The sequence below is a fragment of the Asparagus officinalis genome, chromosome 7 (genome assembly GCF_001876935.1).
Source record: "Asparagus officinalis chromosome 7, Aspof.V1, whole genome shotgun sequence".
In the NCBI taxonomy this organism is placed as follows: domain Eukaryota; kingdom Viridiplantae; phylum Streptophyta; class Magnoliopsida; order Asparagales; family Asparagaceae; genus Asparagus; species Asparagus officinalis.
This window is the reverse complement of record NC_033800.1, coordinates 131,697,711-131,712,627: the sequence shown is the minus strand read 5'-3', so window position 1 is coordinate 131,712,627 and position 14,917 is coordinate 131,697,711. Positions and strand designations below refer to the sequence as shown.

General features: G+C 37.6%; 1 protein-coding gene across 1 annotated transcript in view; it reads left to right on the top strand.

The window, feature by feature from the left end:
• The window catches only part of LOC109847773 (malate dehydrogenase, glyoxysomal-like), a 7,844-nt gene extending 3,297 nt beyond the window's left edge, over window positions 1-4,547 (top strand). The window contains exons 4-9 of the mRNA XM_020417013.1: window positions 2,054-2,368; window positions 2,455-2,544; window positions 2,661-2,744; window positions 3,936-3,971; window positions 4,054-4,143; window positions 4,416-4,547. Of these exons, the coding sequence (XP_020272602.1) occupies window positions 2,054-2,368; window positions 2,455-2,544; window positions 2,661-2,744; window positions 3,936-3,971; window positions 4,054-4,143; window positions 4,416-4,532 (732 nt within the window). The 3' untranslated portion in view covers window positions 4,533-4,547. The remainder of the gene's footprint in view (window positions 1-2,053; window positions 2,369-2,454; window positions 2,545-2,660; window positions 2,745-3,935; window positions 3,972-4,053; window positions 4,144-4,415) is intronic.

Sequence of the window (14,917 nt, the reverse complement as noted above, 5' to 3'; positions counted from 1 at the left end):
ATTGGACCACCCCTTACACTTTCCTTTAACGCGGTCTTCCATGCATACTAGTGTTTGACTCGTTCGTACATGTAGCAAATGTGAGCAACTCCTCCTCAATAGTTTCTTCTTAATTCACCATCAAGATAATGCAAACATATAAGGAAAATTCTTATATGTGATCTGTGATAACTACTCTATGAGAAACAAAAAAAGTTTGTCACAAGATAATTGGTATTGGTAATTTTGGGCTTTACTTTATTAAAAAAAATGCTGGATGAAGTCATTTTATATGTCATACTAATCCTAGAAATCAAAGTAGGGGAAAAAGACTGCCGTCATAACTTGCTTTCGAGAAATGGTAACTGCTAGATTACCAAATTATAACTTGCAACCCTCACCATAATTGTAGTTCTAGGATAGTGGAAGGGTCGTTTGACAGCAACAATGTTACAACATTTACTTCAAATAAATACTGAAATACTTCAAATACGACACTAAAGATATTTTAAATATTTTCTTTATTAAACTTGAAAAATAACTCCCTTAACCCTGCCTCTTAATTGTTACGTTATTTGCTTCCACACCATGATAATGATGTGATTTTGGTGACTCTGGTCTGACGTACTTTTAACAACATTCATTTTAATTCTCGTTTGTGTCAAGTTATATCTAATTATCATGAAACATTCTCATTCGAGGCCTAGGTTTGTATAAATTAGGCTACATGATACTTAAACACCCTATTGTTTCACCTCATTTGCACTTAAATATTCTAAGTTGTAAAAAGTAGCACTTTAATACCTAAAGTTGTAAAAAATTGGCGCATTAATACTTTTTGTTAGTTTTCATGGGAATATTCTTAGGAATTTGTCTTGACAACTAACAAAATGTACTAAAGTGCTACATTTTTTTTTACACTTAGGATATTAGAGTGCTACTTTATTATAACTTAAAGTATTAAAATGCTACTTTTTACAACTTCGAATATTTAGTGTAAGTATGATGAAATAATAGGGTATTTAGGTGTCAGTTTTTTACAAATTAGGGTATTAAAATACTTTTTTTTACAACTTAGGGTATCAAAGTGGTACTTTTTACAATTTAGGGTATTTAAGTGTAAAGGTGATAAAACAATAGAGTATTTAAGTGCCATTTAGCCTATAAATTATTACTAATATTTTGTGCATGCGATTCGTGCATGACATGATATATATTTGTGCATAATTAAAAAATTTTGTCAACATCTTAATAATTAACATATATACTTGTATAAAAAATAGTTGCAAAAAATAATATCAGTGTAAAAGATATGTGAATTTGAAGAGTGGGGTAGTTATGAAAAAGTTGGCTTGGTAGTTATGAAATAGTGAAGATAGTTAGGAATTAGATTGTTTTTTTTTTTGCAAACCTGTCCCTCTATTAAGTTGTAAATTATTGAAGTTGTGTGTATAACTTTTAGGATATTTTTGGAAATTTTTAGGGTTAATTGCGAACAGACCCTCTATAGTATTATTTAATTACAAACAGACCCCATGTAGTTCTATTTATTGTGAATAGACCCCCTATAATTCTACTTAATGTGAATAGACTTCTTGAGTGAATATTTTTTACTCTTAAAGTCACTAGAAATGTTTGAGGAAGCGGGTAGACCCCTTATAATTCTAGATGACGACAGGCGCCCAATTGCTAATTTTTTTGACTTTTAAAAGAGTCGAAAAAGTTCACTAAGAGGGTGTATTCGCACTTGGGCCAATGCTCAGGGGGGCTACTGATAAAAAGTAGAACTACAGGGGGCCTACTCGCAATAAATAGAAATATAGGGATCTCTTTGCAATTGGGTGATACTACAAGAGGTCTGTTCGCAATTAACCCTAGGGAGCAACTAACATTGGTGTAGAACACCAAAAAATTAGCTTTTCTAAAATAATTGTAATGGATAATAGATTATAGATAGATGCTATTGCGTTGAATCTAGGTTTTCAAAGAGTTATGCTGACATATTGACCTTTTCCTTTTCCGCTTTATTGCACTGAAACCACTTTATGAAGTAATCATTTTTATCATTCGACAGGTACGTGGCTTTTTGGGTCAGCCACAATTGGAAAATGCTCTAACGGGAATGGACCTCGTCATTATTCCTGCCGGTGTTCCAAGAAAACCGGGAATGACGAGAGACGATTTGTTTAACATCAATGCAGGAATTGTTCGAACTCTCTGTGAGGGCATTGCTAAATGCTGCCCTAATGCAATAGTAAATTTGATAAGCAATCCAGTGAACTCTACAGTTCCTATTGCAGCTGAGGTATTTAAAAAGGCAGGCACCTACAATCCTAATCGTCTCTTAGGAGTCACAACCCTTGATGTTGTGAGAGCCAATACTTTTGTGGTTAGCTTTCTTTTCCCTATTTTCCACCTCAACTATTAATAAGATAAATATTATTATTCATACACTATGATTCATGCTGTTTTCAGGCTGAAGTATTGGGGCTTGACCCAAGGGAGGTTAATGTTCCAGTTGTTGGTGGACATGCAGGAGTTACAATATTGCCCCTCTTGTCACAGGTTAGGGAAGATTTTGGTTTTATTAGTTGTTATGTTGTTTTGTTGTCGAGTTGGTCTCAAGTTCCAAGTTCCAGCTTGAAATCAAGAACCTTAGTAAGAGATCTATGTTTATGTAGGTGAAACCTCCATGTTCCTTCACTTCAGAAGAAATAAAATCTTTGACTGATCGCATTCAAAATGGCGGAACAGAAGTAGTTGAGGTAAATACACCATCTCACTGTAGGCATGCAAATCAACTCTTATTTTGTTTTAACTTTCGTGTCATAATTTTTTCATATTGAATTGGGCATCAATATGAATACTCAGGCTGTTGTCAGTTTGTAACAACTGGTTGGGACTGAAAAGTGTTTCCTTTTATTACTTGCATGTAAATGTAAATTTATTATCTCCTCTTAAAGTTAACAAAACCTACATTATTACTATCTGAAATTGATTTGCAAGCATCATTTTAAGTATTTTTCGCTTACAACTTTTGGCTTTTTAATCATATTTAGATCATCATGATGAAAAATGTAGGGTGTCACAAAAACTTAGATGTGCAACATTAATTACGACATAGATCACATGTCTCAGTTCATGTCCATGTACAAGTACAAAGCGTTGAAAATTTTAGCATATATGCCGAGACGACTTCGTATTTTCCTATTCTGCTATATATATGATATGTGTGAGTGTTGAAACTGGTTTATCTTTGGGGCTGATTTGGTTGCATGTAAAAAGTTAAAAAAAGGTAAAAACTGCAGGCGCAGTTCAGTTTAAGAAAGCTGGTTGTAAACATGGGAAAGGTGAGTATATCATACCGGTATGAATTAATCATCAGACAGTACCTGTCGAAGCCTGGCCAAGGCTATGGTCTTTGTTCCCATAAAGAAAGACACTTTAAGGGTATAAAGTCATTTATAAAAAAAGAAAGAAAGAAAGAAAGAAAGAAAGAAGTAAAAAAGAAAGAAAGAAGAAGGGTCACGACAAGTGGATGCAACATTAAGCAGTTCATTATCGTCTCAGTAGTTTGTCAGCTTATGATAGTGATGCATTTCTTGCACCTTAAAAAAGCAATTTCAAAACCAAAGAAGACGGCCACATACATGAAGGAATTATAAAATTGCTTGATCAAACCTATCAATTTGTTGCTCCTCTTAGACTAAGCGGAAAATAATGATATATGAGGGGAATTACTACCGTGAGGAACCTCTGCATCTTCCATTCTTTTCCTAACAATGCATGGGAAAGTAGGTTTAAACCAGCAGAGTTTAAAATGTTCTCCAACTCAACATGGAGTGTCTGATTGAAATCATCTCAGAAATTATTGAATTTAACCTATTTTAGTACTCTTTCTGAGTAAAATCAGTATGAAAACCTCACAAAGTGCAGCCAATTCATTTGTTATGCAGGCAAAAGCTGGGGCTGGATCCGCAACTTTATCAATGGTTAGCCTTCATTACTTTAGTACATGGGATACTGGCCTCGCTATAAGTTGCTTGCTAACTTCTGTGGGGATATTGCCTGCAGGCATATGCTGCCGCTAAATTCGCAGATGCATGCTTGCGAGGAATGCGGGGTGATGCTGACATTGTAGAATGCTCATTTGTGGCTTCTCAGGTACTTGTACCCTGCCAAGTATTCCACACTATTTTTATCATTAAATTCTTAAGGGCAAATTTCACAAGCACCTCCTGAAATTTGAATGGTTCTACAGAATACCTCTTCCCCATTTTAACTCTATGTGTCATTTTTGAGACTTCCCCACTGTTTGCGCGCATTTGGGGTTGGGGGAAGTTTAATGTTGGATACTCAGGAGGGCTTTTGTGAAATTTACCCAATTCTTGATGTTTAAAAGTCAATTTACAGAACTTTATATTTCTTTCCCACAGGTGACAGAGCTGCCATTCTTTGCCACCAAAGTAAAGTTAGGTCGTGGCGGGGTTGAGGAGATTTTTCCTCTTGGGCCTTTGAATGAATTTGAAAGGTTTGTCACTATCACTGGATGAGACTTTTCAGTCTTAATCATCTGATATTTTTGATACTTTCATTTCTTTCTTCTTGGCTGTTTGGTTTGATGTAGCTGCTCAAATCAAATACGCATGTGCGCCTATCTCGGTTGTCCTTTACTTTTCCCTAGTTCCTATATTATCCCCTAGACCTTTGCTTGTAGCCCCAAGATGTTGTCAAGCAGATTGAAAGTTACTTTGGAACTTAAAACATATCAAAATCCAACAGATATTTAATATTGGTTTTTAATTTAATATCGTTGATGAGATATTACTAAACAGTAAATAAGCTTTTAGTTAGCTGGGAACTTCTAGCTGCTTTTGATCAGGTAACTGATTAAAATGGCTCTCCCAGTACAATATTAAAATGGCTCTCCCAGTAGAACTCCAAGCTCGTCTTCAGTTGAAGTCCATTTACAGTCTTCATGCTAGGCTGCTTGTTTCAAAGTTGTGAAGTGTTACTGAAACTGTTCTTTTACGTATCCAATCAAACTTTCTGATCGCCGCTGATTAACTCCCTGGAAATGAACTTTGAATCAAGACAATAATTCAAGAGGAAACTGTAAAAGAATTCTGATTGCCTTGTAAAAAGTTGCTGCCCTTTTCCATCTATAATTTGTCATTTCAATCATATGTTTTATACTTTTATCATTTCATCCAATCATATGTATAGTAGGAGGCAGTAAAAAAATTGTTTGAGGCTAAAGCAAACCAATCAAGTGCTTGACTGAAAATTTCAATCCAACTTCTTGGGTAAGAAAACGGCTTACTTCTACTTAAATACCCCATAGTTTCTCCTAGTTTACACTTATATGCCCTCACTTGTTTCTGGAAGCACTTATATACCTAAAGTTTTTAATATTTGCACTTAACTACCCTCTATTATGCAAACACTAGCCCCCCACCCCCCCCCCCAAAAAAAAAACACNNNACTAGACCAGGCGGCCCGGACCCTGTCCGGTTCAATGGGTAGAACACTAGTTGTTATATCCTATAATTAACAAGTGTTAATCCTCTTTTTAGATCCAACACGTGTCCCATATTAGCTAATCCTCCGTTCGGCTTCACCCTAGCCAGGACGACTCAAATAGCCTAGGCACAACTCCCAATAAGGGCCAGGTTGACAAGCTTTCTCACTCTTCGCTTGAGCGAACCTCTTCTAGTTTGGGTTGACAACTTGCGATACCGACTAAAAAGGCGGTACTTATCGGCCCGCACCATTCGACTCGACCTCACTCCTCTTCATTCCACTAGTTTAGATCGACAACTTGCGAGACCGACTAAAAAGATGGTACTTGTCCGTCCACTCACAAAATCGAGGCGAGAGGCATCACTTGTCACCCCTCTCATGAAGACGAGTTGGAAGACGATGTATCCTCGGGCCCCACATCAATAGTTGATTGCCATTACATTTAATGAATGCTTAGAATCATCATGTCTTCAGCCCTGAAAGACCTTACGACTCATCGGACCTCATCAACATCACCCATATTTTGTCACCCTCACATTAAACAAATGGGTGACTCATCCCCCTCTGTAGCCAACACATGTAAAGCGGATATCGACTGAGTCACTAGGTTGACTCGGTCGGAGTTACCTATCTACCCTTAGGATCTGCTATAAAAAGAAACTGATGTTTGCTGCCTAGGGTAAGCAATCCTCTTGCTAAAAGTTTGAACAATTAATTCTCTTTCTTCTCCACTCAAACTCTGAACTGACTTGACCATCGGAGGAACTACTAGAGATCCCAGCTCCGACGTCTTACGTATTCTTCATGTGTAGGACAGGACTCTCGACTCGAGAACCAACCGTCTGAAGAAGATTGAGGACCCTAACACCCATATATTAATCCACACATAAACTCATGTTTGATAACTGCCATCAACACTAACCATTGGACCAAGAGGCCTACGTCCTAGCTTGGACTTGACCTGGCTAGGATCCAGCTCATTCGGACAGTGTAAATAGCCTATAACGGCTATTATTGGTTAAATTACCAAAATACCCTTAAAACCGTCAAAAAAGGCTAAATTTTAAGGGTATTTTGGTAATTAGGCTAAGGGGCGCATCTATAAATAAAGGAGTTTTTATTTGTTTTCCTCATTAAAAACTCATCTACTTCTCTCTAATACTCGTTTATTCTCTCTAGTACAGAATTATACTCTCATATTCTCCTCTTATACTTTCTAATACTCTCAAAATGAGTACTACAACTACTCCTCCTGCTACTAATGTTTATCCCAAATCCAGCGATGATACAACACCTAGAGCTCCTAAAAGGTCAAGATCCAAAGTGTGAGCTTTCTTTGAGAATATAGAAGTCATCAGGGATCAATACGACAAACTTCTCACCCAAAAGGACAAATGTGTGTTATGCAGCCATATTCTTTAAAGCTTGTCATAAGAGCACCACTAACCACCTCAAATGCCATTTGGAAAAATATAATAAAGGACAAGTAATATCTCAAGGCGACATCTGTCAATCTCTACTCTCTTAATCATCTTCATTTGGTAGCCTCGGTTCATGGAACTACGATCTAATTTAAGCTAGGAAATGCGTCATTAAGCTTATTATTCTTAAAACCCTTCTCTTTAAATTAAAAGATTATGAATTTGAGGATATGATTAGAGAAAGTGTTTCACCCGTATTTTAAAAATTTTCTTGTCAATCTTGTTAATGTGATATTTTAAAATATTATCACGAGGAAGAAACAAAGATAATTCTTATTTTCAAAGCTTAAGCTGGATATTTCTCTAACATCTGATCTTTAGATATCTAGAGCGCAAATTGATTATTTATGTATCACAGCATATTAGATTGATGACACTTGGCTTTAAAAGAGTTATTTCTTTTAAAGATTCACACGCTGATATAAATATTGCAATAATGGAAGAACTTTTAAAATTAGAAATTTGTAAAAAAAAATTTCTCTTTCACTAGATAATGCAAGTAATAATAATGTAACTAAAAGATCATATCAAATTATCTTTGCTATTGTCATGCCATGATGATATTTTTTATATTAAATGCATTTGTCATATTTTAAATTTAATTATTCAAAGTAAATTTAATAAAATTAAACAAATGATAAAAAAGTTAGGGTTATAGCTTATGCTCATAATGCTTCTTGTTAATGTTAGATATTTACTAGGGGAGTTTAGTGTGGATTATGGAGAGTTTATGGTTTCTCAATATTTTTTGATGGTTGATTATTGAGTAGAGTGTTCGATTCTACACACAAATAAGTAAGAGGATCAAAGTTGGGTTCCTTGGGGGTTCCTTAGACGGTCAAGTCTGTATTGATCTTAAATGGAGGAAAATTATAGTTGTTGTGTGTTATGTTGTAGAAAATTGTGTACCTTCATGCAGTAGGCAAAGTGCCTATTTATAGCAGATCCAGAAGGGCATTTGCATAACTTTGACCAAGTCCAAGCAATCAGCTTATTCATCTAATAATTTACAGGTATACACAGTAGGTAGTAGGAGTCACCTTTGTGATTAATGCGACAGTGATAGGGGAAGTAAGGTGCTGACAAGGTCCGATGAATCATTAAGACTTTTGGCGGGTATGTAATAATGACTTCAACCGTGCATTTAATGTCATGATGACTGGCTGTCGCCGATGGGTTCGAAAAGACCGCTTTTCATCTCGTTTTTCCAAGGGGGGAGAGAAATGACGCCTTTCAACTCGGCTGCTCGAATGAGGGTGCCTCTTGACTCGATCAACCGAGTGATAATGCACCGAGTTTTATTAGCAGGGCTCGAGTGAGGACGCCTTTCGACTTAGCCCTCTTGAGAGGGTCCGAGTGAAGGCATCCTTTGACTCGACCTTCATGATGACGTTTCAAGTTGGCATATAGTTTATTTGAGACTTGGTCATCCCCTGGAATGAGATTACTACTTAGCCATTTCTATGGTACAACACTTCTGAATAAATATTTCAAAGATAGAAACAATTATGTAGAAGAAAATATATATATAATCTAAGTTAATTCTAAAATATGTTGATCACATGTGGAATTCTACCTATGCAATGTTAAATGTAACAATAGAGTATAAAGAAATTATGTATGATTTTATTGCTTTCTATACTTCTAGTTCTAGCTCTAATAATGCGTATGGAATAACTAATGATGAGGGGCAATTATAAGTCCAGTAAAAGAGATAATACAAGTCTTTTATGAACCTACTATGTTATTATCCGGTTGATATTATCTAACTATTACTCAAGCTACTTTATAGGTTTTAAATATTCAAATGTTTTTGTAATACTTACCACATGGATAATTATTTTCAAACATGATTTTTAAAATGAAAAGTAATTTTAATAAGTATTTTAGACCTATTTCTATTATTTTTGGTTTGGAGATTCTTATTGATGCATGCTTGAAGGATATTAGCCTCAAAGTTTGTTGAATTCTTTGTATTAGAACATAGTAATAAAACTGATGGCGGTCAGACAATTACTGCTCTTACTCATTATATTACTATTAAAAAAAAATTTCAAAGATCATTTGATGAGTAGGCAGGTAGATATTGTGTAAGTACACCCCAACCTACAGGTTCTACAAGCTATAGATGTGGTAAAGGTAAGCTTTATGACAACAATCGATGATAGAGAGGCTAACATGTATGTGTAATAGCTGTGAATTAGGATCATTAATAAGAAAAATTTCTAAAATTAAACAATATTTACCTATATCTTTAGTTAAACCTCAAAATAACATTGATTTTGATATTTTGTAATGATGGAGAGTATATGGAACAGTTTCATATTATATACTTTCTATCATGGCTCGTGACTTACTAATAGTGCATGCTTCACCGTAGTTCCGAAAAGCGCCTTTAGCATATCAGGATGTTTGATTGATGACAACAAAACATTGCTAGATCCATCAACTATACATATGGTAAGGTGCTTACAAGATTGGTGGAGGTACAAGAAGAAAACTTAAGACATCGTCTGTATAGAAAGTATTGAAGATATATTTAATGAGTTGACAATAGGAGATAAAGAGTACAAAGTTATTTATAATTTGTAATTTTTATTTTTAACTATAATCTGTGATAAATTATTTAAAAAAATTATAAATGATAGTGATATAGTTGAGTAGGTGCCAACCCAGCTAGATGTATTTATTTATTGTGATGCGATAATTTCCAAAAAAAAATTAATTATTAGTGATTAATAATAAAGAATTTATTTTTTATTATTTTAATTTCCATGAATTTTATAAATCATATAATTATAAGTGATTAATAATAAGATAGAATTTTTGCCAAAATTTCGCACATTTTAATTGCTCCTAAAATTCTATATTTTTTGCAAAAAAAAAAAATCTAATTTTTAGTAATTTAAAAAATAAAATTAAAAATTATGGGCCGAATTGGTTTGGCCCAGGCCCTCTGGGTCCAGGTCCAAGCATGGCATTTTGCCTTGCCCGAACCTGGAGAAACCAAAGCTTCCCGTTCGGACAGGCCTAAGCACACGGAGTTGGACAAGGTATTAATATCGTAATACTTTAAAGCCTTTTAAGTGGAAGTCTGTCTGTTCGGCCCAAATCGAGTTGAAAAATCAGAAACTATATTAGAAACCGAACCAACTCGTCAAAACTCCGTTGGTTCGATCAGTATAATCGGTTCGAACCGTATTATGCTCACCCCTAATCAATATCTAGTTATCAACTACTAGAACAGTTCTAGGCTATAAAATAAGTCAATGAGTCAATAAAGAGCTATAGGAAAAGTTAACTGCATATAAGGATTCACATGTTGTGGAGTTTTCTGATAAGTTGTCTACTTAATAGATGTTAGTTATCACGTTCGTGCCTCACTTGGACGTTGATGAATGCTAAATTTGACTGGTAGAGTGGCTGTAAATAATTATTATGCAGATTATAAATAGGTAGTATTAGGGGTGTGCAACGGTCGGTTCGGTTCGGTTTTTACCAAAATTTAAACAACCGAACCGAACCGTCTATAATTCAAAACCGAACCGAACTGTTGCAAGTCGGTTCGGTGCGGTTCGGTTCGGTTTGTTCGATTCTAACTTCATCAAACTTCTTATCAAGGTTCGGTTTGTTCGATTCTAACTTCATCAAACTTCTTATCAAACAACAAACTGTGTTAAAGAAAAAAAATATCAACAAAGTGGGAGATTATGAAGCATTAAACACTGATATAATGATGTTGTTTTTAACCCATAATGATCCAGAAAATGAGTTTAGAGTTTGAGTCTTTGACTCTTTGGTGATGGGTTGGGTAGGGTTTGAGATCAGAATTAGTAGTATTGCACTATATTCGGTCGGTTCGGGTCGGTTCGGGTTAAAAAGTTTTCAAACCGACCCGAACCGCCCTACTCATAAAACCGATTTTTTCGGATCGGTTCGATCGGTTTTTTCGGTTTGGACCGAACCATGCTCAGCCCTAGGTAGTATCTACCACAAATTCAAAACACTCTGGTAATTAAAATCGAAATAGTTGCATTAGAATTTTGAACTATTGATCATTTGATCTCGTTTTTAACCAATATTTTACGGACCAGACATAAATTAGTAACATTTGTATATCCTTGAAATTGGCCGATGGTGTGATGCTATACAACTAAGACAATTCAATTAACTTTCATTTGCCAGCGGAGCAAAATCCTACAGACTTTGCGGCCATGTCATGAGTGGACTTCGGATCGTGTTTGGTATTCAGTAAGTGGTGAATTTATGCATTGTGCACTGTGTATATATTTTTATATATAATTGTATCAAGTATACTTGGATCTGTTCTTGATGGATTATATCCGTATGATTTACTGGTATATCATTTGTTGATTTGTTTGGTTTTGTGATGCTCATGGATATTTGGTATAAGCTTATACTTATTTTCTTTGTCAATTGTTAATGTCTATTCATATAGTAGTATGTTGAGATGCATACGTGGTTGATTGATTTTACTATTGGTTGGCCTTTGGCATTTTTGTATATCATACTTGGTTATATGAACTTTGTTCATTTTTCTTTTCTTTTTAAACATATGCATCTCAAGTCAATATACCGATATATGTCGGATATAAACAAGTTATTAAAACAGGGCTCAATGTGTTGGATAAACACGTGCAGAGATTTGCCGTGGTGGGGCCAACCCACGTACTCGTGAAAGCCGCGTGAAAAGTTCACGCGTGAAGAAGTTTAGGCCAGGCCCACCCGATCACATCATCCTATAAAAGAGAGAATGTCCTAGGGTTTCGGGTGGAGGCTGAGGGGGAAAACGGCAGAGCTAAGGCAAAGGAGAAAATTTGTGCGGCAAGTTTTTGTGTGCAGTTAGCTTTTTCTTCCTTGGTTAGCGTGTAGAGCTGACTTTGAGAGGAGTTTTCTGTGTAATCTTTTTGCCCTTTTGAGAGAGTTTGTGTGAGGGATCTGAGAGTTTGTGTGAGGGTTTAGTTTGAGAGTAATTGTAAACCCTAGTTGTATTCTCTCCCCTCTAATAGTAGATCTCCCCCTCCTTGCCCCGTGGACGTAGGCAGTTTGCCGAACCACGTAAAAATTGATTGTTTGAGTTTGTGGCCATTGTAATAGTTTTAGGATCCCTCGACGCGCAGTCCTAGAGCTGACGAGAGGAAGAGCAAATATCCCACTTTGATGGGATATTAGGCTTTCAGATTCTTGTTCCCTTTGAGAAACAAGAATTCTTATCGATCTTTCTCTCTTATTGTGCACCAGAAACTCTGCCGAAATTTCCGCTGCGCACAACAAGTGGTATCAGAGCTCCGGGTTGGACTTGGAAGCTTGTTTGAAGGATTCGCTGAAGGATTCTTATTTGAAGATTAGATCGACAATATGGGTGAAACAAGCACATCGGGATCGTCTCTTACAAATTTGCGCTGCGCACAACAAGTGGTATCAGAGCTCGGGCTACGCTTGGGCTATTTGGAGGAGTAGATCAATTTGGAAGTTCGACTAGGACTTCGTTGGTGATAAAGGTGGAATTTTTTTGGTAAAGACTCTATCTTTTTTGGATCTATTTTTCGTTCGTTGGTGCGTAAGATGTCGGGGAAAGAAGGTGCTTCGGGTGTCGAGGGTGGTTCTTCTGGCGCGAAGACCATTCAGAGTTTGAATATCCACTCTATGAAGATAGATGTGGAGAACTTTAATGACACAAACAAATTTGGATTATGGAGATGCGAGGTTTTAGAAAGGATAAGGAGGCTTCGGTTGAGCCGGTAGCGGAGGCGTTGGTCGCAAGAGGGAAGGGTCCAAACCGAAAGAATTGGAAGTCACAGTCTAGAGTAGGAAAAGATCAGTGTGCTTGGTGCAAGGAGACTGGTCATTGGAAGAAAGACTGCCCAAAGCTCGACGAATGGATGAAGAATAAGCAGAAGGGGAAAGGGAAGCAGCCATCATCAGAAGCAAATATCGTATCGGATGGTAATAATTCTGACTCTTCTATTTATTCGCTTTCTATCAGTCCTACAGATAGCTATTCGGAGGAATCTGAATGGATGTTGGATAGTGGTGCGACCTATCATGTGTGCCCTAGAAGGGAATGGTTCTCCAGTTTTGAGAAGCTGGTGGATAGTGGTGTGGTGTACATGGCTGATAACCGTGCATGCCAGATCCTTGGGATAGGAATAATTCGCATAAAGATGTTTGACGGGACTGTTAGAGAGTTAAACGATGTGAGATATGTTCCTTCTTTGAGGAAGAACTTGATCTCGATTGGAGCTTTGGTTGGAGAGGGTCTGAATGTTCGAATTGAGGACATGGTTCTCAAGATTGTGGAAGACTCTCGGATTGTGATGAAGGGCGTCAGGAGGAATAACCTGTATTACTTGACTGGAGGTATAGTGGCAGGTGGAGAGCTGACGACTTCTGTTGATTCGACTAGACTGCGGCATTTGGGGCTTGGCCATTCCAGTATTGATTCCTCGCATAGATTGAAAGAGGGTGCAAAGACCTGCAGTTTGAAGTCCAGTGAACATGTTGATGTGAGCAAGAAGACCGAGGTGAAGTGTGGCACCTCTATTCACCGTGCTAAGGGTCGTTCTGGAGGAGTTCACGTGGATGTTTGGGGGCCTTCCAAGGGGGCATCATTGGGAGGTAATAGGCGTTTGGTTTCCTTTGTTGGTGACTGTTCTAGGCGTGTTTGGGTTGCAACCAAATCCCCTATGGATAAAGTCCTAGTAGTCTCCAACAGATTGAAGAAGTGTGATATTGGCAGAAAGGTGAAGGTACTCCATTCTGGTGGGAGGTACAAGATGGACCTATTTCTGTATTGGAGCCGAGCTCACGGCATTTCGAGACACTTCGTTGGAAAGGAAATCTTGGGGTAACTAGATAAGGTGACAAATTTGGAGAACCGTGCCTTGCTGGAGGAGGATCGGTGTTTGTGGTCGAGCAATGGTTTGCAGAAGAGTTTCTGGACAGAGGCTTCGACATATTTGGGTCATCCTATTAAAGAGTTGTCAACTGCTGTGATTGGAGGTAAAACTCCATTGGAAGATAGGTCTGGTAGTGTCACTTTGTATGAGGCTTCGATGAGGGAGCCAATTGACTCTCAGCAGGTGGAGAGTTTTGGACAGACTTTAGAGGTATCACAGCTGGTGGAGATTGATGCTACTCCACATTGGGTGAGGATTTTTCCACATACTCCAGGTCATTCTGCATTGGTTGGGATTCCAGCTGAGGTGACACAGCGTGGAAGTCATTTGGATTCGGATGCAGATGATGAGTTGGGTTTTGACTCGAGTGCAGCTGATAGATGCAGTTTGGATATGACCATTGGTTCACCTCAGGTGGAGGTGTTTGAGGCCATTGGAGGTGCTATCAGACGCAGAGTTGATGATATTGGAGAAGGATTGTGAACTCTTCTATTGGATTGAGGCCTTTGGAGGCCATTTGGGTGAACTACGTTCGGCTTGATTCCTTGGGCAAGAGGATACGTAGGCAATCTTTATGATGCAGCCGAGTTTTGGATTTTGATGGGGGTGAGATCGATTTGGTGAGTTGATACTGACATTTGGAGAGTGTTTGCATTCTCATTTGGGGATTAGTTGATTTTGATGGGGGTGAGATTGTTTGGACTCTCGTTCGGGTTCTCAACTTGTTGTGGATTGACTTCGTACTGGACACAACAAGTGGGACATTTGGATGCTTTGGTGTCGGCTCAGTTTTGGGAAAACTTCGCCGAGGTGGAGAATTGTTGGATAAACACGTGCAGAGATTTGCCGTGGTGGGGCCAACCCACGTACTCGTGAAAGCCGCGTGAAAAGTTCACGCGTGAAGAAGTTTAGGCCAGGCCCACCCGATCACATCATCCTATAAAAGAGAGAATGTCCTAGGGTTTCGGGTGGAGGCTGAGGGGGAAAACGGCAGAGCTAAGGCAAAGGAGAAAA